Below are 27,474 nucleotides of genomic sequence, written 5' to 3' on the forward strand. Positions count from 1 at the left end.
AAAAAAGTAATGTTAAGTTTATGCCAATGACAGATTAACAAGTATAATTAAAGACTAAGAAACAAAACATACATTACAGGACACTGTTCCCAATGAGTGGCGTATTTTATTGATAGTAACCTCACAACCAAATTATAAGACTCTTGAAAACCCACTTATTTTATAATCAAGAACTTGATCAAAATAAACCCAGTATTTGCATTTAACAAAATACTATAATAATCTGTAAATCTCTTTGTCATACAAAATAATTGTATTGCACTTATTCTATTCTAGTTCTCTTCAGGGCTAAAGTGCTATAATCAGTGTTGACAGCAAATTGGCATCATGCCCTAGATGATACTGCAGTTCTTTTATTTACACCAAATAAGATATGCTATGAAGCAGCAAAACATTTGGAGCTCATTTTTTTCATGTACAAATTAATAGCTGGCTATTCTAGTGTATTAGAATTCCGGAATGTGTAAGGCCTGTTTTACACCTGCATTTGGTTAATACTTAAATCATTCTACAATTCAAAAAAAAGCATTTGAATAAAAAAAAGATGTAGGTATGTAACTCACTTTTATGTGCATTTCTTTGATATCATATCCCACTGTACTAGGCAGGCCCCTCAAAGCAAAGCACTTAAAGGAATTTAATAAGTTGTTTAGGATATTCTCTTTCTGAAGGAAGATTCGGTAGAAAAGTATAAAAACTGACTTTCTAAGTTTGGTTTATAAATAATGATGGAAGAGATCTGAACAGAAAAAACTGCAGTCTGTGCAATATTCTCAATTTTTAGAGCAAAATAATTTGTATCTAAGGTGGTACTGTTATAATTTGAAAAGGAAACTATACCTGGTAGATGAGTAACAGGTTGATTTCATAAATTTTCAGGGGCTTATTTCCACCCTGCAACACTGGAATACTCTACCTGATAGATGTAAAATCACCCTATTAAGTCTGCAGATAATCTTCCTGATGGAGAGGAATCAGAACTGGTTTAAATCCCCTGATTTTTGTGAAAGTTTTGAATGGATTTGCCTAAATAGTTTAACAAGTGTCGAAAACTAAAATCGCTGTTCACAATTTCTGCTGTTGGGCTGCCTTGAGCTTAAATAAGCTATTTTCCATTTTGGGATCTTCATGATTCTGAACTAAAAAAGGAGGAAAAATAGTTAAATTGGAGTAATTAAGTCATCTTTATGTTACTCATATTACTCTTACTTGGGAAATCATCATTCACATTCCACATTGTAGAAAACTTTCATTTGTAAAGCCTTTCTTCCAGGCAAGATTTAAATGAAATTAAAATTAATTAAAAGTGAAACAAATTATAATGCAATTTTTCTATGCCAGAACATGAAAATTACAAAAAATTACCATTGAAGCTATTTTGCTGGCCAATGAGAGCAGCCTGCTTATCTGTTTCGGATTCTGCCTCATTTGTATCGAAGTTGTAATCGACCCTTTTATTATCCTGGCCCACTCTTTTGATTTCACCTGTGAAAACAAGTCAAACAATAATTTCATGCATACAACTTCATGCAAACTGAAAAACAGTATTCTGATTTTATTGCAAACATAAGTTTTGCTACACAATAACACATATTAAGAGAAAAAAATAGACTAATGTAATTAATCATATGCATCATGAAATCATAAATCAAGTTTGGATTTCCATATTGTACTTAACTATGGTTTGCCAAATGCTTATCATAGATGGATTTACATCACACTTGAGCCAGAATCAAACATAACAGTTTGATCAAGCAGAATGAAACCATGCGTTCTGGTTTCTCTTTGGATCATGTAACAAATCAAATTACACTATTTACATTGAATACCATCTATAATGGGTGTCAAACTCAAGTCCCGGCCCACAGGGTGCTTAGAACTGGCCCGTGGGGCTCCCCTGGAAATAGTGAAGGACCAGCCTGTGGTGCCTCTGCCAGCAAAAACAGAGTTCGTGAGGGCGGCACTTGGCCCTCCCAAACTCCGTTTTCGTTGGCAGAGGGTTGCAGGATGCTATCCCAAGTGAAAACAGAGTTTGGGAGGCTCTTTTCACTGGCAGAGCACTCGGGCCACCACAGGCGCCCCCTGACACGAGTGACTTCATGCCGGCCAGGCCCCCTGGCCAGGCTCTCCCAGCCCCCCGAGGTCAAACACAACCCTGATGCAACCCTCAATCAAATCAAGTTTGACACCCCGATCTATAATAACATAACAATTCCATAAACATTAAACCACTTCCTCAAATACTGCAACCCTGATACAAACAGAGAAAGCAATCTTTATACTAACCATTTTGATTAGTTTCCTGGTCATCCTGCTTTAAGTCATCATTTAAGAGTTCCTCTCGTTCAATTTCTTCAACTTTGTTTGCTGTCTTGATGTTTTGGTGGCCGAGGAGTTCTAAAAATTTGCCATTCTCGCTTTCTACTAAAATTTCTCCAAATACATTACTAATTTGCTCATGGTGACTCAGATCTGGTTCTGGTTCAGGAGGAAGTGCTCTATGATCACTGCTAGAAACAGAAGGTATTTGTAGATGGCCTTGATTGAGAAGAATCTCCTCTTTCCTGGACTCCTTATTAGGAACGTCACTGGTTCCTTACATAAACAGAAGAAATGTTTTTAGAGCTGATTTAAATAATTCAAAATTTAATATGAACGATATTTTCCCCTATATTTGAATTACAGAATGGGATGTTCAGATCAAGAAAATCTAAAATTCTTCCAGTTCTTGGGAGTTGATTTGGAAGCTTTAAACTTAAAAAAAAAGCTAATGAGGCAAATTATTCAATATGCAGCTCCACTTTTGGAGATCACCATAAGTCTCTCTAAGGTTCCAATATAAAAGATATGTTGCTCTGGGTTGAACTGGGGAGTCCTTGGTGTCCTCTGTGAGTGAATGTTTGCTTGAAGACATTTCATTGCCTGACTAGATAACATTATCAGTGCTAGTGACTCTGGGGTTTGCTCCTTGTTCATATACAGATAGCCCTCAGGTTACAACCATAATGGAGCCTACCCATTACAGTCAGTATTTGGGACAGCCACTAAGTGACCTGCCTCACTGAGTGACTACTTCATCCCTGCTCTCCGCAATGCATTTGTTAACCAAACACACAAGTCGTTTAGTGGAGGATGGGGTGGCCTCGGGTGGGGGAGACCCCGGGGGTCCAGCATTAGCTTAGTGGCTCTAAAGCTAGCTTTAGTGAGAAAAAGAAAATCACAAGGATTTTTTTTCTCCATATCACTACCCATACCTTTACCAGTGTTAGCCTTGCAGACCAAAGACTAGTAAGGAAAACTGAGAGTTCGCCAGCATTATTTTTTCTTCAGAACAGTGGCCATTGTGGGATTGTGCCATGTGGCCTAGCAACAGAGTAGTCTATCCTTCCCTTCCCAATCTCCTGAGCAATGAAGACATTTTGAAAGGTGAGCAATTGGGAGGGGATGGGGAGGAGCGTGTGGAATTGGAGTGGCAAAGCAGGTGTAGTGTCTGGGGGACCGACCTGGCAGACCAGGAAGTGAGGGGAAATAGACAAAGGGACACAGTGCAATGTTTTTGCAGCTGATCGTAACAGTGAACAACTACAGGATGCTACAGTGGGCATAACTTCAGGACTGGGTCATAAGTATCTTTTGGGAGGTCCTTTGTGACTTCAATTATTCAATGAGTGATCAGTTGTAAGTCAAGGACTATCTTCACCCTGGCAGTGTTGGTGAGGGTGAAATTTTCACCTTGATAATTCCTTGATCAGGATATTGTTTTCTACTTGGTTGATTATTATTTCAAGATTGACCTTGAAAATTCTCCCTTTCTCAAATCATGGGGAAATTAAGGTATAGAACTCTATCGGGGAATCGTATCGGGAAGAAGGTTTATATTTGAAAGTTGCCAGAAGAAACATGCCACTTGTCCAAAAGTTGATGAAGGGTTTTTCCTGAATTACTTAGACTGTGAATTGAAAGGAAAGTGGTACTCTTGCAATTACCCTTCTTTGAAGTATGCCCTTTAGTAGTGCACATATACACGTGTGAGTAGTATGCAAAATTCAGCAACCAAGTGGAACAAGAGACTCTATAATATTCTCCAGCTCACACTCTTCTGGGAGCAGTTTGGCCTGTTCCAGAAATAAATTCTGCAGATTGAAAATGTTTCAAAGTGTCCTGGATATGGCATTCATATTCACATTCACTTCAATATTTAAATGACTTATTCAACTGCATGTATGGAAGACAGGCCATGACAGTAAAACAAAATTTATGAGGCCACATTCATCCACATTCCACATAAAATCTTAATGAAAAATCAAAATATCATTAACTGCTATATTTTTACCTTTTTCTTTATGATGATTCAATTCTTCTTTGTTTAGTACAGACATTGGTTTTGAATCTAATTTCATAGACTTATTAGACAGATTTTTTTCTTGAAGTTCATTTTCCTGGTTTGTCAGATCATGATGATCAGTCTCCGTCTGTTCAAAATCCTGCATCTGTATATTGGCCTTTTAAAAAACAAAAGACAATATTTTTCTGTTTGTTATGTTTCATATTGAAAAACATTGCAGAGTAGTCTGTCCCAAATTTTATCCTGCAGAATTTCTGAACTATATTTTTTTCTGCTTAGCCTTCCTGGGAGGTATAGTTTAATACACCTGAAGGACATAAGGTTGAGAAAGCGGATGTAGAATTCTTTAGCAGAATATAGTGCTGGGTTAATACATAGTTCTGTTTACCTACACAATTGTGTGAATATATTCAGAATATATTTAAGAGCATACCTTATCACAAAATTATGTCCAAATTGTACATATGGAAAATTCTTGGGTAACCATAATCAGAAGAAAAGGGAGATCAATATGTTAAAAATTAAAGAAATTCCAAGAGTTGGAAATAGTATGTAAGTGCTGGAAGTGTTCATGTAGAAACCCCTAATGTTTTCAATAATTTTCCCCTAAAGACAATTACACCGATATTTTAGAACAGCATATCTAGAACACAGTGGGTACACCTCAAAATATTTGCATTGGTTTCTAGGTCCAATTCCAGGTGCTGGTTGTTATCAATAAAGCTCTATCTCATAGAGCCTGCAATACCAATTCCAATTGTCCAATGATATCTGACACAGTTGGCATACCTTCACTCTTATGGCACCTGCTCTCTGGATTAACATTCCCCTAGTATAATCTCAATCTACTATCCTTAAGAGAATATTCAAAATTCGTCACTTTCCTCATGTGTTGGTCCAGGCCCACTTCTGCATCAATCTTTTTTTGTGAATTTCCCTTTCTCCTCAGAATGGATACTTCTATGTAATTTTAAATTTGTACTTGTTTTATTTTAACTTAAAGATATGACTCATTGTCATTGGTTTTTTAGTCTTCCTATCCAGTGTTTTTAGTTCTGCTCGAGTTCAGTGCACTATTCCTGTTGTTTTTCTAATGACAGAAATTGCCCAGATATTAATTGCCTTGATAGGATTTCTGCCACTGAATTTAAGATCTTCTTCACTCTCATGTTGTGTTATTTTCTAACCTTTTCATTGACTTCAGCGTGCTTAGTGTTGTCAACTTGAAAGATACCCAAGTATTCATAGTTTTCTTACTCCAAACTCTCCCTAGTTCATCTCTGCTGTCTGAGCTACTCCTGGCAATGCTTCAGTTTCCTTGGTCTGGATAGCCATTTGCAGTTCTTTTACTTCTACTTTTGTGAATATTTTATTTTGTATTATAAATCGATATGGATTCACTAGCCTCTGTTGTTTCAGATTTTGGAGGTTGTTCTTTCTACAATTGGTGCTCTCTTTTCAGATATCCTTTTCTCAATGGACCTTGTTTGTAATTCAAAGCATTCTTTATTTTCAGTTTTTTTAAATTTGTGATGAGTAAGCAACTTTTCTTCCAATAGTCCTGCAACTGCTGGTTCTTATTGCCCAGCCAAAAATCTTGAGTCACTTGTTACCAGATATCCAGGAACTCCAATATCTAGCACGTCAATTTATTCACCTGGACAATGACTGATCCAGTACAGGTTTCTGTAAGTTACTACTCACCATACTGTTTATAGGAAAGACACTTTGTTTGGCTACTTACTCTGATGGGACCTTACCCTCCAGTTTGGTTGATCCTCTGACATAGTTCTCTTCTTTGTCAAAGCATGCAAACCCTACAACCACTTCATTGGGGCTATGTATTACAATCTGTTCACAACAATGTGAAGTCACAACTGCCAGTTCTTTGCCTGATGTTAACATATACATCTTCCCCAAAACCCAGGATAGTGTAGTATATAGGCGGATCTAAGCAGTGTGGTCTTTCATTTATTCATTTAGAAAGTTTACATGATTACCCGACTCCCTCACAGTGACTCTGAACAGCTTACAGAAATAAAACCCCAATACAAAACCCAATAACCACCACCACCCCCAGCAATCAAAGCGATGGGGGTCCCCAGGCTCCTGGCAAAACCATGTCTTCAGGATCTTTCAAAAGAGTGTCAAGGTGGGGGTCAATCTTATTTCAGGCAGAGACAGTGTTTCTCAAGAAAGGAGACACTACAGAGAAGGCCTTCTTCTTCATCCCATAAGATGGGTCTCTTTAAGAGAGGAGACCCATAACACACCTTGCCCTGAAAGGCCATAACTGACCTATAACCTATAATTGTACAAAGACCCTCCGGGCCACAACCGCCACCTTTTCCTTGAACAGGAGTCATGAGTCTAGGAGTACCTCAAGATTACACACCAGGTCTGTATGGGGCAGTATGACTCCATCCAAGAACAAAGATGGCAATTATCCATGGACCAAATAACCCAGCGCCATACTGTCCTGCCAGGGAGGTTGGGGTTTATTGGGTTTAACCCTACTATATTGTTCTGAATGAGATCATTCAGTTTGTATAAAACTATAAATCATCTACAAAAAGCATTACAATCTTACTTGGTTTATTCCTGATATATTTGTATTATGTTCTTTTTTCTTTTCTTGTTGTACCTTGCTATCTTCTGGTGATGCTTTTAGCTTTTCTTCACATTGTTCCTTCAGTTCCTCCATCTTCTTTACACATTTAGATCTTGAAGCAAAGAACAGAAATTCGTAGATTTGAACGGGTACAGGTATGCAGGTCTTGGCGTGTTCGGGTCTTTTCCTGTGTAAGATTGAGAGTATCTTGGTGACGTTTTGACGAGGTCCCACTCGCCATCTTCAGGCTGGTGCTTTCAGCTTCGTGCTTGTGCGAGCAAAGCGTGATCTGAGCTGCCGTCTCTCTATAAATACTGGTGGGGAGGTTGGCTGTGTTGTCATTTCTTGATTGGTTGATGGAGTTGATACAGCCAATCTGCAAACATCAACTCCATCAACCAATTAAGAAATGACAACACAGCCAACCTCCCCACCAGTATTTATAGAGAGACGGCAGCTGAGATCACGCTTTGCTCGCACAAGCACGAAGCCGAAAGCACCAGCCTGACAATGGCGAGTGGGACCTCATCAAAACGTCACCAAGATACTCTCAATCTTACACAGGAAAAGACCCGAACATGCCAAGACCTACACACACACACACACACAATTAAAAATCTATAATCCACTAACCAACATGTTGTTACAGTTACTGTTTGATAAGAAATGGGGAGACTCGGTTCAAATTACTATCCAGCCAAGAGGCTTATTGAGTGACTTTTGGACAGTCACTATCCTCTGAGATTCAACACCTACATTAGTGTTGTTGTGACAATAAAATTGAGAGTGGGAGAGAACAGTGCATACAGTACTGCCTTGAATTCATCCAAGGAAGGTGAACATCATAAAGAAATAATCTGAACATAGCCTGCTAATCTCTTATTGTAGTGTAAAGCAGTGGTGGGATTCAAATATTTTTGCCACCGGTTCAGTGGGTGTGGCTTGGTGAGCGCGCTTTGCATGCATACACACACTTTGCGTGCACATGTGTGCCAATCGTGCACTTTGCACTGTTTGCGCAGGCACAGAGGCATTCTTAGTCACCTCCTGCAAGCCTGAACAATCCCGGTCACTTCAGCAGCTGCCGCGCGACACTATTCTGTGCCAAGCAAAGCAGCTGCACTTCAAATTCAGCAGATAAAAGTGAGTATGGGAGCCCAGGCAGGCGAGTGGGCCCAACAGCAGAGCGGCGTCGAGAACCAATTCGGTCTCCACTGCTCATCGCTGTTACCGGCTCGCCAGAACTGGGCCGAACCGGTCAAATACCACCACCGGTGTAAAGGCTTTTTGTCAATTTTGGGAAACACCCAGCCAGGCAGGGAGGAGTCCTCAAATGTGGAATTAGCCTGGAATCCTGGTGCAGCCGCAAAAGAACTGACAACTCTCCTCACCCCAAGCTCTATGGAGCCTTATTTATCTGTCCCCAGGCAAAACCTGGCAGTTTGGGGAGATTCCTGCATAGAGGTATTCCTCAATTACGACCACAATTGAGCCCAAAAATTCTGTTGTTAAGTGAGACATTTGTTAAGTGAATTTTGCCCCATTTTACGATCTTTCTTGCCACAGTTGTTCAGTGAATTGCTGCAGCTTGATAAGTCAGTAGCCCAGTTGTTAAGTGAACCTGGCTTCCCCATTGACTTTGCTTGTCAGAAGGCTGCAAAGCGGGATCCTATAACCCTGGGACACAACAATGGTCATAAATATGAGACAGTTGCCAAGCATCTGAATTTTGATCCCATGGTCAAAAGGGGCTGTTAAAGGTAAGAACTGTGAAAAATGGTCGTAAGTCACATTTTTCAGTTCCGTTGTAACTTTGAACGGTCACGAAATGAACTATTGTAAGTTAAAGACTACCTGTAATAGGCAGCATGTAATAAAGTAGACAGCTTGAACTCTACATATGTTGATCTGTTGATTGTCCTGACAACAGCCTTCCTGTTATTGTAGCCTTGGAAAGATCAGAAACCAAAAATTTATCAAGGCCCTTTTCAGCTAATTTAGATAGCTGAGGAACTACACGAAGTCTAGTTTCCATGAGAAGAGGAATTTCTTTTCCAGTCCCTCTTTGACTTCTCTCTTCCTTCTTTTGCACTCACCTTTCTAATGGCACGAATATAGCTAAGATCAACCAAATATAAGTTTCATTTGAACTGCAAATCACGTGTATTTCTTGCCTGTTTGATATATGGCTACATAAAGTGTTTGACTTCAAATACCAGAATTTATGAATCCGTTAAGTAACACATTTAGATGTAGCGATCCATAGTGCAACGATAGCTTCCTTCTGAAAGCCTACTGACTTTAATGGGACTTGCTTCCACATATGTAAAGGATTGAAAAATCTAATTTACTAATTTCAGTACAGAAATATTATTCATATTCAGACTTAATCAAATTTTGATTTGTACTTATTTTGCATATAAAAATAGCTGACTAATGCAAACTTACATGTCAAATGATAATTTTCTCTGGAGGTTAGTCTGATTGTTCTGAAATCTGTTCACATCTAATTGAAGCTTTTCACATTTCCTCTGCAATGTTTTCAAATTCTCTGCAGCATTTTTATTTTTAATAAAAGAGGAAAAAACAAGGTATGAAAGAGCAAAGGTGTTTTTTTTCACTAATAAGAGATTGGTCCATAATCATTAGACTAAATAAAACCTATTTTTTCAGTCTTGCCAGACCTATTCTATTTATCTGAAAGAAAGGTCCACTTTATTTCCATATGTTTTAGACTGCAGCCTTAAAAGTATAATTGCATGATTCTCTTCCAACTTTCTCCTCAATTAGTTGTTATCTCCCTCCCTCCTTCCTTCCTCTTTTTCTTTTTACATAACAAAAATGGATATTGGAATAGTATCCTTCATATGCATTAAAATATGAACAATCCTCAGCATCACTCACACTTCTGAAGAAGCCTTTAAATAAAGAATATTATTTGCTTCTGTCCTGAAAACCAGTAAAGACTCAATATTTCCAATTACTTCAATTTTTTGTTCACGATTTAAGCTTCTAATATTGTAACAATTTATGACTTAAGTCCTAGTATCAATATTGTTTCGTATAGGGGTCTTCAAACTTGACAGCTTTAAGACTTGTGGACTTCAACTCCCAGAATTCCTCTCCAGTCATGTTAGCTCAGGAATTCTGGGAGTGGAAGTCCACACGTCTTAAACTTACCAAGTTTGAAGACCCTTGGTTTAGTAGGTTGATATTTTATTTTTCTGGACACAACTGTTTATCTGTACACATTCCACATGCTTTTCGCAGGAAGCCATGGTGACAAGACACATGTAAATGACATGAATTACACAATTTGCATGAATTGCATTATGTTATATAACCGTGTTATTTGCATGAGGTCACAACGCATGAGACATGACTTGCTTCCTAGTATCTCCTGCTGATATCTATTTGGAACCATATCAATATATCACAAATTCTTTTTCTTTTAAGGAATAAACAAAGAAATAGATGATCCTTCAAGAATGGCCTTGAAGCTCTTTCTTCAAGCATTGTATTTCAAGTTCCTTTTTTCATCCAATTATAGATCAGGCTTACATTCTAAATCTATATTCTCTGGTTGTCCTTTTTTTACTGTTTCGGAATGGAAAAAAAATATCAATAAATACAGAATAAAAGTTGCAATGATGATACTTTACTGAGATTTACCTTGAAGATTCTGGATCAGTTGATCATTTATTGTGATGTTATTTAATAATATTTCCTACAATAAAGAAAAAGGGGAAGTTTCATGGTTGAAAAATATCAGTTGGATACATCCTTAAATCATATTTAGAGTACAGTGTCACATAGTTAATTTAATAGAACGATATTGAAATAGTTTCCTCTGCCTGTAACTATGTCTAGATTTCATCTCAAGCCTTCAACGTTTAAATTTTTACATTCTCCTATTATTATATAAATGTTAACTAATCTTGGGAAGTGGCATTTGTTTCTTTTTGCAACAGATTATAGTCTGGGTATGTTCTTCAGAAGCCTGTATTGGAATATTACCAAAACCTTGATTTCATTTTGAAGAAAATCAAAACTGCATTTGCTCATCATTTGATCTCAATTCACTTCAAATAACTTACAATTAACTCCACCAATATTTTCTTCTTCCACACTGTAAAATATCCTGAATCAATTTTATTTCTAATTACATTATTCAGCTACACATTCTCTACATCATTCATTTACAGTTGCCAGCTCTGAAGATTATATTACAAATAAGATGTGACACAAACTCAACATTATTAGACCTGAACAAATTTAACTCAGGCAAGGGGGAAAATAATCAAATAAAAAATATGTATTGCATGGTCTGCTTTTTTATTATGGCCTAATTTTTTAATATATCTTTGTTCGTGTAAAAAAGAAAAGACATATTGTTATTACAACTAGTATTTAGTTATCTTATAAAGCAAACCTGTCAATAGCTGTCTGCAATTTGTGTTCTAGCTGGCAAGCAGATGGTACAAGACTACTTCCTGGAAATGTTCTGCTTAAAATCTGTGTAAAATTGTCTAGACAACTAATTTAGAAATGAATAAACTTTCTTCAACTAACACATCTGTATTTGTAAGAGCTTTATGTCACAGTTAGCATTAATTAATTGTGAGCTGTACTGGATTTCTGTGTAAATTCAGAAGATACAAAAACAGCATATTGATAATTTTTATTTTAAAAAGCAGATTCTAGCTTAATCTATGGGGTAGAGACTTGTGAAAAATGCGAAAGCCCTATCTGAAAACTGAAAATTACATAAGCATTCCAGCCTGTGTTAAAGATAAGGCAGATTTGCCAGTAGCCATAATTCAAAGCCACCTGGTTTTTGAAAGACTATGCCTATCTGATATACTCTGTATTTAAGGTTAGTTTGATTAAAATTATGATAAAGGAGCAGCAATGTTTTGTTGACTTCAAGGAAATGAGAAGAATGCTCTGTGGGTCAAGATCATGGCTAGGGAGACTGCACAACCTTGGCTGGGCCACCAATTGTAGACCTTCCTCAAGCAACAGCTCTAGGTGACCATAATACATGTTCCATCCCAATTTTGACCAACTGCTAGAATTTTGCATGTGGCATTTTGCAAAAGTTGCCCTTGAAGGCTATCTGGAAGCTGCAACTGATACAGCAATTCCTAACCATTCAACATCAGTTTTGTTGCACAGTACTGGTTGCCGGTGCACTTCCATGTACAATTCAAAGTGCTGGTTATTACCTATAAAACCCTTCATAGCTTAATGCCAAGATTCATTCAGGATCATTTCCTTCTGATAGAATCAACTTCCCAGGCAGTGCATCCAGAGTTTGATGATGCTATGCATTTCCCTACATGAATTAATGATCTTTGGTAGTGGCTCTATCCCTTTGGAATTCCTTTCATTAAGTATTTTATTTTATTTTTTTGATGTAAATTCTATGAACTGTTAGTTTTACTGGAGTGGAAATGATTATAAGAATTACTGTTTTTTAAAGTATTCTAGTTTTCCTGTGTTTGCAATGGAGTAAACTAGAGCTTACAAATTTAATCAACAAGAAGGAAGAGGGGAAATAGTTCCTGTGTTTGCAATGGAGTAAACTAGAGCTTACAAATTTAATCAACAAGAAGAGGGGAAATAGTTAAATAAGTTATTTTTGAAGTTGTTAATCTAATTGGTTGATAAATTCAACATGGATAACTGATTCACATTCTCTGCAACATGAAAAACAGATTTCATGTTAGAATCCTGAATTCCCACGCTATTGTCATAACGTCTGCCGAATTATCCCTAGAAACTGTATGTTAATTTTTATTAACAAAGCCTTTTCCTTTATGAAAGAACAGACAATGTTAATAGAACATTAATATAAAGTCCAAAAATGAGAAGCAAAAAAATTCTACCTTTTCACCTCTGTGTATTTTGTTGATATTTTCTATCTGGAAACCATGCATAGATTGAATTTTGTCAATCTGTTCCCTCTGTTTCTTTAGTTCTCCTTGGAACTCATTCTTTTTCATTTCTACAGCACCTCTTTCTGCAGCTGCCCTGCGCATTCTGCCTTCTAATTCCATTAAACGATTCTAAGAGGAAAAGATTTGGAAAAAAAAAAATCTCCATATATACAATACATATACAGTAGTTATACCTTTATCACAGTTGCTGACCAGATTAAGTCTCTCCAATATACATGAATAATTAGATTTTGTTTTTCCTTTCTGTATCTTCAAAACAAGTCCAAAATTATATTTATTTCTCTATATGCACATATAGAGAGATTACTATGAAATGCTTATGAATTCTTTAATTCACTAGCTGAACAGGAATCACAGAATTTGAAAATGTGGATAGAGGAAGGATGGTGAGAATAATGTTCCTTGTAGTTTTGGATCCTCAGGATAGTACAGTAATTGTGAGGAAATACATTAATTGGCTCAGAGAATAGAATTCAGCTGCTGCTAGCAGAAACCGATGGAGAGAAGGTAAGGGGCCAATCTGGAGAAGTCTCTTTTTTTGGTTGTTGCATTAATAGACTCGTTGCATTTCAATAGAGTTATCCAATCTAGTAAAGGAGTGCCTTAAAAGCTGTAAAACCAGCTCTGCAATATTTTCCCAACTTTCATATTTGATCTGGGGCAAGGTGAAGATATTTGTGGGGGGGGGAAAATTAGTTGGCCTCTATTTCCTCTTATTTGAAAAGAGTGATTAATAAGCTTTTTCATGGGAACAGGGCCAACTTTCTATACACATATACACACCTCTTACAGCTAAGAATAATTGCACAACTTTATTTTAATACATTTACCCAACTATTTCAAATTTCATTGTATTTGTAGAATGCAATGACAATAAAGGTATTCTATTGTATTAAAAATGCACCACGTATATGGGTCATACACTCCAGCCACAATCCAATGACTTTTTTAGCAGTTCAAATGCTATTTATGTCTGCCTGAATGTTTATATTTAGCAATGGGAATACAGAATGGGAGACTCTCTGAGTTACTATGAAATGTGATCTACTGCAACCTCTGTGAAAAACTGATATGATGCTTCAGGAGGATAAAGAGCTCCAGAGAGACACTGCCATTGAACACAGGTAGATCTGTGCACTCTTAAGAGGCAAAATGGGACAAGGATTGGGGTAGCCAAAACCATGAGATAGCAGAACCAAGAAGCTTACAATTAATTCCATATACTGAGTTAAAATAAGAAAGCTGCTGGCCTGTTTGCATATACTCATAACATAAAATGTGCAGAGTAAACTGAAAATGGTCTTTTCAATCATATAAAATTAATCTGAAGTCATGCCCAATAGTATTTTTTAAGGCAGCAGCCAGCATTGTGCAGAGTTATAGGTGCCAAAGGTATTTGAAAAATGAACAGTAAATGGTGAGACGCTCATGAAACATTAAATGTCAGTACAGAGATATTTTAAGATTTGACTGTCCCATGAGATTTGGAAAAAATGGCAGAGGTCAATGAATGCTATCTAGTGACGTCTTTGATACCACAAGGCTCAAGAGCACCATGCTGCTTATCCCTGGTATAAAATTACATTTCCTAGTTGAACAGGATGCAATCTTTTCAAGGTACTTTCCTTCTTCCTTATTTGCTAATTTGCCAAATGTTTGTCAGATATCATTACTCTAAAGTGCATTGTAATCTTGAGATAAAAACCAACATTTTAAAATAAAATATACATTGATTCACTCATTGTGAAAAACCAACAAAAGAGCAATACCTGCAAATCAACACTACGGGAACTTGCTATCCAGTAATTAAATCCCAGAACAATTATACAAGCCACAAGCGCTGCTACTAGAAGAGGTGGTGATTTTATCCCACGACGACTGTTTCCTAGCCCAACCATCTTAAAGCTACAGATTTCTGTTGGTTTAAAAAGAGAAATGTTTATATTTACCTTTGCTGATTAATGAAAATTTCCAAGCAATTAAAAAAAAAACTTGCCAGTAACAGTATCTGCTCAGAAGATGCTTAAGGCTTGATGAGTTAAAAAATGTGTGTGTATACATATAATGTATATCTGTATATCTCCATAGGAAAAAAACACAATAAACATATAAAAGCATAATAATCGATGTTTTATGACACATTTTAACAGCAGCAACATAGAATTTAATCATAATATTGTAATCCAAATATTAGAGTCAGAAAATGGAGCTTTCTGTAATAAATATCCGTTTATCCAGAATACCATCACAGAAAAGGTGAAATAAAAGAATTCCATTTGCTCTTGTATAAATTGCAATGCAGCATTACAGGGAGAAGGATTTCAGTTTGTCCAAATCAAAAGTTCATTTGGATTAGAGGATTTTGAAATGTCTGCCCAGAAGAAGAGCTGATGATTATGCACTCTGTTGTGCTCAAACAAAGTCTTTTCTGAGGAACCTTTATGGGAACTCTCTAAGCTTGTTTTCTTGCAGACCTTTCGCTACTTAAACTAGATAACATCATAATAGTGTTTCCCAGTGTTAGTAAGGAATGTTGTTTGTTCTGTTTATATTCTAGTGCAGGGGTGTCAAACTCACATCATCACGGCGATGTCACATGATGAATCGGGACTTTCCCCCCCCCCTTTGCTAAACCGGGCGTGGGTGTGGCGTGACACATTTGGGCTGGGAGTTTGACAGCCCCATTCCAGTGGCTTGCCCTGTCAATGTCGGTGGGGGCAGTCTTGGAGATTCTTTAGTTGGGCTTACTGTTGGTTTCTTTAGCAGTTTTTCTCAACCTCAAGGACTTTTCTCAAGTTCTTTCACACACTAGGGGATGTGGGAGATGAGAAATATTTGGTTGGCCCTCAAACTTCTCTTAAAATCCTCACTTTGCTTTTAGGTGATGTCCTATCATCCGCCAGTTGGTACTCCATATGCTTTGAGTGAGTACATGTCTGGCCTTTTAATAACCCAGGCTAAGAAGGAACCAACCAAAAGGTCCCAGTTTGAGCGCTACAGCATTCTTCCAACTTGGACAATGCTCCTCTGATAATACAAGGCAAATAGGCTGATGCGGAAGAACTGAATATGTAGCCAATAACTGATAGACATGCCCACCACAATTCACAGAACAGTGTTGGCTACACATCTTAGGGAAGCAAGAATATTTTTCAAAAATTTCATTTCTATCAGTTTGATAGTATTCTTCATGGCATCAATTCCCACATGTGCTCTGTATAGGATTTGACATTATGAGATTTACTCTTTCCAATAACAAAACCGGGAGCTATGCTTCAAACTTCATTAGTTGCATTGTAAGGTTATGTAGCATATACTCTGGATCTGCATATAATACAGCTCTATAACATTTTCCTACCCCAATACAGGTATTTATTTGACCTGGTCTTAGGATACACTACAACTGTTAAATATCAAAAAAGTGAGACTTGGCAATTACTGACACTTTGAATTAACATCTGCCAAGTTTTAATGAGATTTTGATGTTCTTGCACTATAAGATTTATATGATTGTTTGACATTAAGCAGGGCTACCCAGTGTGCTATTATAATCTGCTATTTATAATTTAAGCAACCCCTTGAATAGCAATAGCAATAAGACTTATATACCACTTCACAGTGAATTAAAACCCTCTCTAAGCTGTTTATAAAGTCAGCATATTGGCCCCAACAATCTGGATCCTCATTTTACTGACCTCTAAGGGATAGAAGGCTGAGTCAACCTTGAGCTCATGAGGATCAAACTCCCGGCAATCAGCAGAATTACCATGCAATATTGCATTCTAACCACTTTGCCACCAAACTCCTTGTCTCTTTGCTTTCAGGCATTCATGTTCAAACAACATAATCAACTAGTCTGGCTAATGTTTTACTTGGGAAATGGTCGTAGTGAGTCATATTACAGGAAGTTAGCCAATGGTCAACAGTGGGCTTTCTACCATTCCTCCAAAGGTACGCACAGCCAGACAGTTCCTGGCAAGCAAGTTATTTCATATGCACAAGTCCAAAGCAGAGCAACTTATTTGATGCAGAGACCAGCCAAGTTACTTCAGATTCTTTGCAGCACTTGGTAATAAAGGGGTCTTTAATATTTCTTCCTCAGAGCTATGCTAAGCTTCTCAAAGAGAGCCTCATTGTTAAACTCCATCCTAGCATTTAGATCAGAAGTCCCCAACCTTGGCAATTTTAAAACTTGTGGACTTCAACTCCCAGCTATGCTATGTTGGCTGGAGAATTCTGGGAGTTGAAGTCCACAAATCTTAATCAGCCGAAGAGAGAGGGGATCCAGATTTGGGTTTGGGGGTATCGCAAACCCCCTCCCCAGCCGGCAAAACCCCTTTTTCCCAAGGCGGTGGAGCGGCAGTCAGCAATAGCCGCCACAAAGAAGCCTGCAGCCGGGTAAGATTCGTGCAGGAGGAAGTAGGTGAAAGCGAAAGTTTTGGCAGAACCGGGACTACAAGAAACTTTTAAACACCCTGGAAACTAAATCGTTTGAAGGATACATTGTCTCCCAAGGAAGATTGTAAAAGCGGCGGAAGAAAGCTGAAAGGGAAAGTTACTTTCTTTCACTCTCCCTTCCCACAGAAACAGCAGAGGGAAATCTGGAAAACCTGCTTGGGCATAGAAGGTAAACTTGAAACTTAAAGCCAAGGGGATAAAGGATTTCTGGACATTGGAATTAAAAACTTAAAATTCTTTTTATTTGCTATAAGTGGAAGGGAAGAGGTAAAGATTTATTTTAAGATTGTACTGAAGGAGACTGCTTTGAGTTTACAAGACCAGAAATAAAAGGTATTACGACTTCTAGAAGACTATTTTGGAACTGTGTATTTGAATTCTACCCAAGGAAGAGAAAATATAGAAAGAACAAAGTGCTATATGAAACTGTTTGCTTTGATTTGGTTTGCTTTGTGACTTTGGGATTTTTGTGAAATATTTTTTGAAAGATTAAAGACATTTGGGTTGTTTAAAAAAAAAGGGGGGGGGAAATGGCATTATCTTTTGAAGAACTACAAATGGAATTTCAAAAATTGAAAGAAGAGGAACAGGAAGGCATGGGCTCTTCTGGATCTGTTTTCCACTTTTTAGAAATGGCGATTTCTACCTATCAAGAAATACAACAGTGACAGGAAAGCTGGGATGAAGAAGAAGCCATCTTTAATGGACAGATACTCTTAGTGGAGGAAGAAAAGCGTAAGGGGGGGCAAAGAAATGGTGAACTCAGGACTTAAAAAAGCAACCAAGAAAAAGAAAAATAAGATGAAAAATCGATATGATGTCAGAAAGCAACAGAAAAGAAAAATACAACAGAGAGGGAAGATTAAGAGAGTGAAATTTGAGAGATGGGGGGGTCAAAAAGCTAGAATTGATAAGAAAGGAAGGGAAAAAGGAAAGAGAAGTCATAAAAGCTTTAAACAAGATGTTAAAAAACAGGTTTTTTTCAGAGATAAGGGGTAAGATATAATTTTATAAAAATGATTCTGCAAAGGTACATAAGATTGTATGGTAGATACTACCGTGTTTCTCCAACAATACGGCCTCCACCAATAGGAAGGCCCAGCATGTGTTTTGGGCATAAAATCAAATTAAGCCCCTCCCCAAATTTAGGCCTATTTTAAAATATGCAAAATAAGGGGAAGGGCGGGAGACTTGCCGTTAGGAGCGCCCGGCGGGCCGGAATTCCTCGCCACCAGCCGCTCCTAACGGGCGATCATGGCCAAGCACAGAGAGCTCCCTACTCCCACCTTTACTGCAGACACCTTTGGCACCCGCCGCTGTTGCTTTCCCTTCTGCCCATTACGCCGCCACGCTTTGGAGCTGCCGCTTCCGTGATTGGAGCGCGGTCGCCATTTGGAGCTCCAAACGCGGAAGTGGCAGCTCTAAACATGACGGCGGGCGATCTTTTTATTTTGGTCCGCGCTGAGTTCAGAGCAAGCAAGAGAGGGAGACTGCGATGCCTTGCTAAAGAGCTTTCGCCTTTCCTCCTTGCAGCGCGCATGCGTCCCAAGCAACACTCCGCCCAAGAGTCGTCCTACTGCCTTCACTCTGCGTCAATTACACGACTCCGCCTCCCCTCCGTCTCACCCTCCTGCGCTTTGGGCATCTCCTGTGATCGCGACCCTGTCCTTTCCACCTGGCGCCTTGCTGCTTTCTGGCTCTTTAGCAACCGGCTTCGTGTTTGGAGCACTGCCGCTGTTTGGAGCTCCAAACGGGCGGCGGAAGCTCCAAATGCGGAACCTCCAAACATGACGGTGGGCGATCTTTTTATTTTGGTCCGCGCGAAGTTCAGAAGTTCATGTTTGGAGCAATAAGAACATCACCATGGGCACAAGCGGTGGCTCCTATGGAGCAGGCCCATACAGAATTATTACCTGGGATAAAGAATTGGCCCTTGAGGCGAGCCGTGATATTGCCATTGGAGGTGGTGTACAGATTGAGATGTACAGAGGTGATGATTACCGGACGCTTACTTACCTTTTTGAAAGATAGTTTGAATACCCTTGATAATGAAGTTAACAATACTCAAAAATCGGTTAGCTTTCTCACATCTATCATTGCATCAAAAGATCTTGCCAAAAAACCCTTGCTGGAATGGTCCTCTGACCTAGAGTCAGAGGAGGAAATAGACACTACTAACTCCTTTTCTCCCAAAGAAATTTTGTTAACTCTGCCCAGCCACGATTCGGGGGATGAGGACTTTTCCTCGTATGAGTTGGTTCTGCAAGGCATCAACAAACCGAAGGGTTTGTTGCCACCTTATGGGACTACTCAGGAGGAGAAAGGACTCTACCTAGAATCATGAGCACAAAAATAAAGAAAAGGAGGAATTGTGGCTATTCTGCCTTAGCTATTTTGCCATAGAACAAATCTTGCCCAGCACGTACGCCACTCAGGGCAAATTCCACTGAAACTGACAGGATTAACTACAAAAATCTGTGTCAGCTAGAAACTGTGTATTTGGTATTAGGACATGTCTACCCGAAAACTATCAGTCATGTAGTCTGCTCTTTGTGTCACGTATTTTGGTTTTAATGATTAACTCTGTAACTTCTTTGTTTCCTGCAATCACCCCGCACCCCCGTTTTGAAAACAGCACAATAAAAGGGGACAGCGCAAAGCAATCGGGGCCGCCGGGACCATTCCATCTGCCCCAGGCGCGATGTGTTTCCTCACCTAAAGAAACTGTTTGTTTTGTGTCTTTTTCTGTGTGCCTTGGCACTCACCCTCGCAAGGGTCCCGCTAAATTATTTCTTGAAAGGAATTCAGCAACAGACTGGAGAATTGAATCAACGGACCGGTCGCTCGACGCGACAACATTTGTTTAAAAAAAAAAAGGAATAAAATTCACAATGTAAGAAGAAAACAACACACTACCTTTCCTGGATATCCTTATCAGCAGAAGCAGTGATGGCAAATTAGAAACACGGGTCTTCATAAAACTACCCACGCCAATCAACTGTTCCACCACCAAAGTAACAACCCAACCTCTCACAAGAGAAGCTGTATAAGAACACTGCACAAACACAGTGCAGAAACCCTGAACATCAGCAAAAAGGAAATAGATCATCTATACAAGATCTGCCAACAAAATGGATACCCACACCATTTTATCAAAAGGTGTCTGGTCACTCAACTCAATATAACAAAACGAACACAAACTGTGAAAAGGATAATCTTCAGTGATGGTATTCTACCGATTCAGACTGGTTCTGCCGAGCCGGTAGTGGTGATGAGCAGCGGAGATGGAACCGGTTCTCTCTGTCGCTCTGTTGTTGGGCCCACCCACCTGTCTGGGGTCTCATACCTTTATCCTCTGCTTTTGAAGTGCAGCTGGTTTGCACGGCACAGCAGAGTGCTGCGTGGCAGCTGCTGAAGTGACCGGGAGAGTGCAGGCTTGCAGGAGGTGAGTTGGAATGACTTCTGTGCCTGTGCAAATGCCTCTGCGTCTGCGCAAAGTGCGCATTCGGCATGCGTGCAGGCAAACCGCGCCCACCAAGCCACACCCACCAAACTTGTGGTAGAACTTTTTGAATCTCACCACTGATAATATTGCTATACATCAAAAATGTCTCAGAAACCACCAACAGACTATTACAATGACATGGCATCACCATAGCACACAAAGTGACTAAAGCCCTCCAAAACATCCTAAATAAACCAAAAGATCCAGCAATCCCAGAAGAAGAAAAACCGGAATCATCTATAATAAAGGTTCAAACTCGAATCGTCACGTGAGGTATTTTTCCCCTTTGCTAAACTGGGCGTGGGTGTGGCTAGCACATGACGCATCCAGGCCGCAGACCACAAGTTTGACACCCCTGATCTATAACATACAATGGAAAAACTAAAACAGTTGTTACGTAAAATAAACAGGAAGAAGACTAACAGAGTGCATCCATGAACACCAACTAACAGTCAAAAGACATGATGAAATCTCTTTTCACAACACATGAACAGACTTAACCATGGTGTCGAGAAACTGCGAGCATCCTAGACCAAACCAAGTCCAAAAACCCAAGACAATTCCTAGAAGCCTAGCACTCAGACAAATCAGCCATCAATAGATACACAAAGATATGCAGCATCTATATACCATTAAAAAGAGACAATAAAAATGAAACAAAAAAGACCAAAACAATTCCCCACCAGAAATCAACACCCAGTTGAACAGACATTAACACCACGATCAATACTAGACCAACAATCAAAAAACAAACAATATTCAAATCAAAAATCTACCAACTCAGACCAAGAAGCTAACCGTAAACAGTCTAATCAAGCAACCATCAAAACCGCTCCCACCAACGCTGATAGGGCAAACCATTAGTATATAAAATGAGAGCAAATCCCTATCAGCACTGATTATGTTATCTAGTTTAATCATAAAACCTCTCCAAGAAAACAATCAAGCATCAAGTTCAAGCTATAAATATTACCCTCTATTGGTATAATTATAACTATGTAACAGCCAATGCATTTGTAAATAAAATATTCTAAACATACAATTCATATTTTTCTTTTTCTTTTTGCTAGTCTATCGGTAAAGATAATATTACTTACAATATTAATATTATTATTAAGACAAGTGTAAAAATTAAGACTGAGTTAAAAAGTCTAAAAACTGGCAGGACCAAACATTAACACTTTTGTTAACATTTAAGTATTTCACAGAAGATAGATAGATACTACTATGATAATTATGTTAAGATAATGCAAAGTCAATGGTTTATATATTTGAATCAGAAAGTAAGTACAGGTCAGGATCCGCATTGTGACATTATCGCAAACTTGTCAGCACATTTTTTCATCACAGGAACACTTATGTATATGCTACTAAAACTCTTGTATCTATAACCTTTAACTGAGTGAAATGATGCATCACACATTCACATCTCCAAGTATCTCCCTGGATTATTATTTTCCAGTACATTAGAAGCTCTGCCACTGTTGAACGCATTGATGAATTTGGTAAGGAAATATTTCTGATATCTTGGATATATAATTGATCTTAAAATCTTCATATTGGGGATACAGCCAAGAACATATGTATTTTAACATACATATTTCAAGAGCTTCATTTACAATTCTGTTTAAATCAATCTCAAATACAGTAACAGCAGGAAAAAAAACCATATGATTTTATAGCTCAATTACTTAGTTGGATCTACAACACACCCGCATTTGTCACCAACTTTTATAACCAATTCTCCAAAGTAAACTGTATGAAATCATGTATTACTTGTTTCACCCAGAGCTTCAGGCATTTTTTCTCCTATTGAGAGGCCTACATGGCCTGACACTTCAAAGGCTTCCGTAGGCTTTCATGATTTCAGGAAAGAAGGCCTAGTGTGACAGGAAGCTGTGTCAGATAGGTTGCATGGGCCCCTCAAAAGCAGGAGAAAATGCCACAAGGTAAGCAGCGCATGGCAACAGATCCTCAGAAGCACTGAATGAAGGGAGCAACTGTGCAGACTGCCAGGCTCACGCGTATTGAAGAATGGTGCAAAGTATCATTTCTGAGTAGCAGCAGCGGTGCTAGGACTGACATTGAGGTGGTGGAAACTGGCTGAGATTGCTGAAGGCAGGCCCCAGGCCGCGCAAGTTTTGTCATGTGGCTATAAGGACACTGAAAAGTTTGTAACTTCCCTTCATTCAGCAGCATAATTTCAAATAGCTAAATGAATGGTCGTTAAATAAGGATAACCTACATTGTCACAGGATGTAAGTAAAGCTGCCTTTTGCAATTGACTGATCATGATTTTGTCAATGCCAGTGGTGCTCCAGATAGCTTTGCCTAAGATACCTACTGTTATTGGCACTACCTTTGCTTTTTTTGCCACAAACATTCTATGTTAGTTTTATCTGTAAATCTTTGCGTTTTGTCATTTTTTCTGGTTCTTTTTCTATTCTGCTGTCTACAGGTATTGCAGCATCCACTATAAAGATACTTTTTTTTCTCTTATCCACAGTTTTAAGGTGTTATGTGGCAGATGCTTGTCTGTTAGAATTCTAAAGTCCCAGAGCACTTTAGCTTCTTTATTTTCTATTACTTGGTCTATTTTGTGGTTCCACCAGTGCTTGTTTGGAGGAAAATGGGTATTTCTTGAAGATGTTCTAATACACCATTCTTGCTACTGTGCCCTGATGTTGTTTATAATCAGTCTGTGCAATCTTCCTGCATTAGCTAAGTACACTGGTGGCCCACTGTTTCTACAACATCTTTGCAGAGATAGTATTTTCTGTCTGTTACTATCTTCTCAATTCTGGCTTTATATGTATTTGTTCTGTTGATGGTGAGGGTGATCCTTTTGTCCAACCCAAATTCCAGCGCAATATCTTGGCTGTAAACATACAGCTTTGAGGAATGACTCTATTTCAGATGGTGTTTTTCCATACACCTTCAGATCATCTATGTAAAGAGGATAGGGCAGCCTGGCAGATATTGTTGATGCTGATAGTAGCTGTGACGTTACTTGTCCTGTATTGAATCACATGGTCTCTCTAGTTCAATATATGGACTTCCCTTTGAGATTCCAGCTGTTCATCAGAAGCTTTTGGAGGTGATATTAAAAATCCAACCTTTTCCAGCCTAGATTTACCTCCTTTTCTTTTTTTTAAAAGGGACCAACCCTTCTCTTTCCAACAAAAGGAATTGAGATCATCAGACTCTTCATGTCACCAGTGCCATGCCCTGCTAACCGCTGTGCATTTTGTCCAAGAGGAGCAAATGTACACTGGATATATTATGTGTTCAAGAAGAGTGAATGTGTACTGGGAATGTTGTGTGTTCTGCTCACACAAAAACTAGCTTTAAGCATCTATATTTAAGATCAAATGAACTTCAACCATACTATATAAAATTGTTATAGTAAATCTGATTCTTTTAAAAGTCTGGAAGAGTGATTTCCAATTAGAACTTGATTAATTATAGTAGAATTCTTTATGTTATCAGTTCCTTTTAGATTTTAGTGCTAATCAAGAATTAATCATGAAAATAATCCATAAACTGAATTACATGTCACTACAATGATTTATATAAATTGTAATTCTTCTAAATAATGTTTGGGTTTGCATACAAATTGGTACATTTTACCAACTTTCACAGTAATGCTCAAACCCAAATAGAAACATTGAAATAGATATTTAAAATATTTGTTCTTCATGTATTGTCAATTTTTTTGCTCATGTTTTTTCTCCAGGTTTATTCTTAAGTTTTTGCCCTTCGATTTTTAGTTTGTTCAGTATAAACACCAGGGGTGGGTTTCTACCAGTTCGCATCTATTTGCTAGAACAGGTTGATAACATTCTAAGCAATTCGGAGAACCGGTTGTTAGAAGAAATTACTGGCCTAATCCTGTAAAGAAGGCAGGAAGGAAACATTCTGGTGTTGCTTACAGAAACTGCCTTTCCGTTAACCCTTATTACATTCTTGGCAGGATTAGACTTCCTGTCTCAGGAACTTCTCTGGAGTTCTTTCTCCCTCCTTTCCTGGTACTTTGCTTGTGTGGAGTGACCATTCAAAGTTACAATGGCACTGAAAAAAGTGACTTATGACCATTTTTCACACTTACAACTGTTGCAGCATATCCACAGTCATGAGAGGCCAGGCGAAGAGATGTGTGCCTCGATGTGAGTGATATTGAGTTGGCCAATAACATCACCACCAAGCCACGTCCACCCAGTCACATGACCATCAAGTCACACCCAACTAAGCCACACCCACAGAACCAGTTGTTAAAAAATTTGAATCCCACACCTGATAAACACCAATCCTAACTAATTAGTTCATTTGCCAAATTGTTAATAATTTGCAAGATTTTTTAAAAATAAAGCAAATGAATACAGTTGAATTTTCCTATTGGCAAATTATTATATGATTCAGTTGATAAAAGTTCAACTTTTGTGTAGAACAGATACCCCCCCAAAAAAAAAAAAATATTGAAGAATGTGTTCACAGTGGAAATGAGATTCCAGGGAGAGTAAGTCAAATGTAGCAACAAATCTATATGATGAAGCACTCATGTTTAACAACTAGCAATCTACAAAAAATTTAATATCTTCATTAGCCCAAAGACATATAATTATTTCATGACACTCAAAAATAAGACAAAATCAATGCAGATCATCAAACAAAGCAAATCTCTGAATTAAGATAACATCTTTTTTGTCAAATTGCTTTCACCAGTCTATTCAAACTCAAATTCCATACTTTGGCATCTGGATTAATGAGCAGCAATTATTTCAAACCGAAACAAATGCTCACCAAAAGGACCAGACTGTTTCCACATTACTTCCAGAGCATTATCATCAGCATTGATCTCCTTCTGTATTAACCACAGCAGAGCACCAGCACATTTAAGTTCCCAACCATCACAAGTTACCACCGTACATTTCTTCCAACCAATCCAAACCCACCCTCAAGTTAAGTTTCTGTTTACTTATTCAATATCTGAGCCAAATGATCTTAAGCCATCATGTTGCTCAGTGTATAGACCTCAACCTCCCTGCTCTGAACAGATTTCAAAGCAGAGTATTGGGTGGAAAACCTGCAAAGATACTTTTCCTGTCACTCATTCTTGCAAAAAAAATACTGTCTTGGTCAAGGCCAAACCCGGAGAACAAAAGCAGCCAGATAGATTAAAGCCTGAAATGGAGAGACCCTAAATAACAACCTTACTCTGGGGGTGATTAATTCTGACCCCGGGAAGAATTGCAACCAGAGAGGTGGGTTTTTTTTTCCCCCTTCCGCAGCACTTCGTCTTTCGAGGACTCGCCCAACCTGGATTCCTTCATCCAAAGGGGAATTACCAGCATTCCCACGAGAGCAAGTGGCCAGAAGGACTGACCGCCAAGCGCTCAAAAGGGCAGAGAGAGAGAGAGAGAGAGAGGAGGAACGGGGATGAATGGGCGGCGAGTCTTCAGAGGGTAAATCCGAGAAGCTGGGGGTGGGGGAAACAACCGGGGGACCCCACAGAGACAGACAAGGCGGCCGGCTATACAATGAGGGGCGCTTACCTTCCTTGCCCCCCCGCCGCCCCCGTCGCTCCGAGGCCCTCCTTGCTCTTAGGCAGGCTGGTAAGGTCAGCCCTCCCGCTCCCTGGGGCGAAAACGAGGAGGAAGTAAGTAAACCTGGCTTTCGCTTCCCGGCGGGCGCCTTTCAACCCTCCCCGCCCCTCTCTTCAGGAGGAGCGGCGGCGGGGAGCGACTGGCTGAGGAGGAGAAGCGACCGGGGCTGCGTCTGCTGTGGTGGGGGGAACCAAGCTCACAGGCACCAGAAAGAGGAGCTGGAGGCGCTGGCGCCTCAACTCCCGCTGGTGCTGCAGGAGGCACTGCGGGCAGAGCAGGAAGTGCAGGCGAGGGAGCTGCCGCTACCGCCACCCAGGTAGCCCCCAGACAAGAGCTCCTTCTCTCGCCGCGCCGAGGAGGAAAGCGGGCAGAAGGTCCTGGGCGGGAGGGCTCGGCCGCATCTGCTCGCAGCCGCGGTGTGTGTGTGTGTGTGAGAGAGAGAGAGAAGGAGGAACGAGACCCCCTCAATATCTGCTTGCTCTTGCTTTGTGCTCCTTGGAGATTAAGGGCGGAGGGGGGAAGGAAAGACGCCTCCCCGAGACAAACTTTGCAAGGGAGACGCTGCCTGCTTCCGTCGGCCCTCAATAGCCTCTTTCTTGCAATGTGATTCCACCACCCAGAGCAGTGTTTGTCAACCGCGTGCACTTTTAAGGTGTTGTGGATGTCAATTCCCAGAGGACCCTAACCCTCTTGAAGGTCATAAGGTGGAGAAACGGGGCCCTAGATGAAAGTAGCCCTTCCTTCGAGCAAGAGTGAAACAAGGAAATGAAAACAACCTGCAAAAAAAAAAAAAATTGTGATCACTGTCACTTCTGCAATGTAATGATGAACCAAAGCTAACACACACACACACTTTCCTTTAAGCTCCTTCAAACACAATGGGGATTTTGAAATGTATACAGCGTAATTGCCAACCTAGGTATATTCTCTAGAGATAAAGCCTCACCAAACAGTAAGATTTACTTTTAAGGCAACAGGGGTGCAAATAT

General features: G+C 39.2%; 1 protein-coding gene across 3 annotated transcripts; it reads right to left on the reverse strand.

The window, feature by feature from the left end:
- Window positions 1-86: 86 nt before the first annotated feature.
- GOLM1 (golgi membrane protein 1) lies at window positions 87-26,984 on the reverse strand. 3 transcript variants are annotated; one of them, XM_087957896.1, is made up of 10 exons: window positions 26,435-26,984; window positions 14,689-14,834; window positions 12,848-13,027; window positions 10,629-10,683; window positions 9,405-9,507; window positions 6,936-7,068; window positions 4,334-4,502; window positions 2,287-2,595; window positions 1,366-1,485; window positions 87-1,139 (listed from the first exon to the last, which is right to left on the reverse strand). In XM_087957896.1, exons 2-10 carry the CDS (start codon window positions 14,815-14,817, stop codon window positions 1,066-1,068), a joined length of 1,272 nt encoding a protein of 423 aa, XP_087814022.1. In that variant the 5' UTR covers window positions 14,818-14,834; window positions 26,435-26,984; the 3' UTR covers window positions 87-1,065. The 3 variants fall into 3 exon arrangements, with proteins under 3 accessions (XP_087814022.1, XP_087814024.1, XP_087814023.1); XM_087957898.1 differs by having other exon boundaries at window positions 6,990-7,068; window positions 26,435-26,926; XM_087957897.1 differs by lacking the exon at window positions 26,435-26,984 and adding an exon at window positions 26,097-26,111.
- Between the last annotated feature and the right edge of the window lie 490 nt (window positions 26,985-27,474).

Source organism: Notechis scutatus, chromosome 2 (genome assembly GCF_049901735.1).
Source record: "Notechis scutatus isolate UNSWTSFEM ecotype Mainland chromosome 2, rNotScu1.2, whole genome shotgun sequence".
Classification (NCBI taxonomy): Eukaryota; Metazoa; Chordata; class Lepidosauria; order Squamata; family Elapidae; genus Notechis; species Notechis scutatus.

What these genes read in the sequence shown, in the direction of transcription:
- GOLM1 (XM_087957896.1), bottom strand. Translation starts at nt 14,817, where the DNA reads ATGGTTGGGCTAGGAAACAGTCGTCGTGGGATAAAATCACCACCTCTT. An exon ending in GAATCATCATAAAGAAAAAG is followed by an intron (nt 2,596 to 4,333) that starts GTAAAAATATAG and finishes TGTTTATGTAAG; the next exon opens with GAACCAGTGACGTTCCTAAT. An exon ending in CCAGCAAAATAGCTTCAATG is followed by an intron (nt 1,140 to 1,365) that starts GTAATTTTTTGT and finishes CTCCTTTTTTAG; the next exon opens with TTCAGAATCATGAAGATCCC.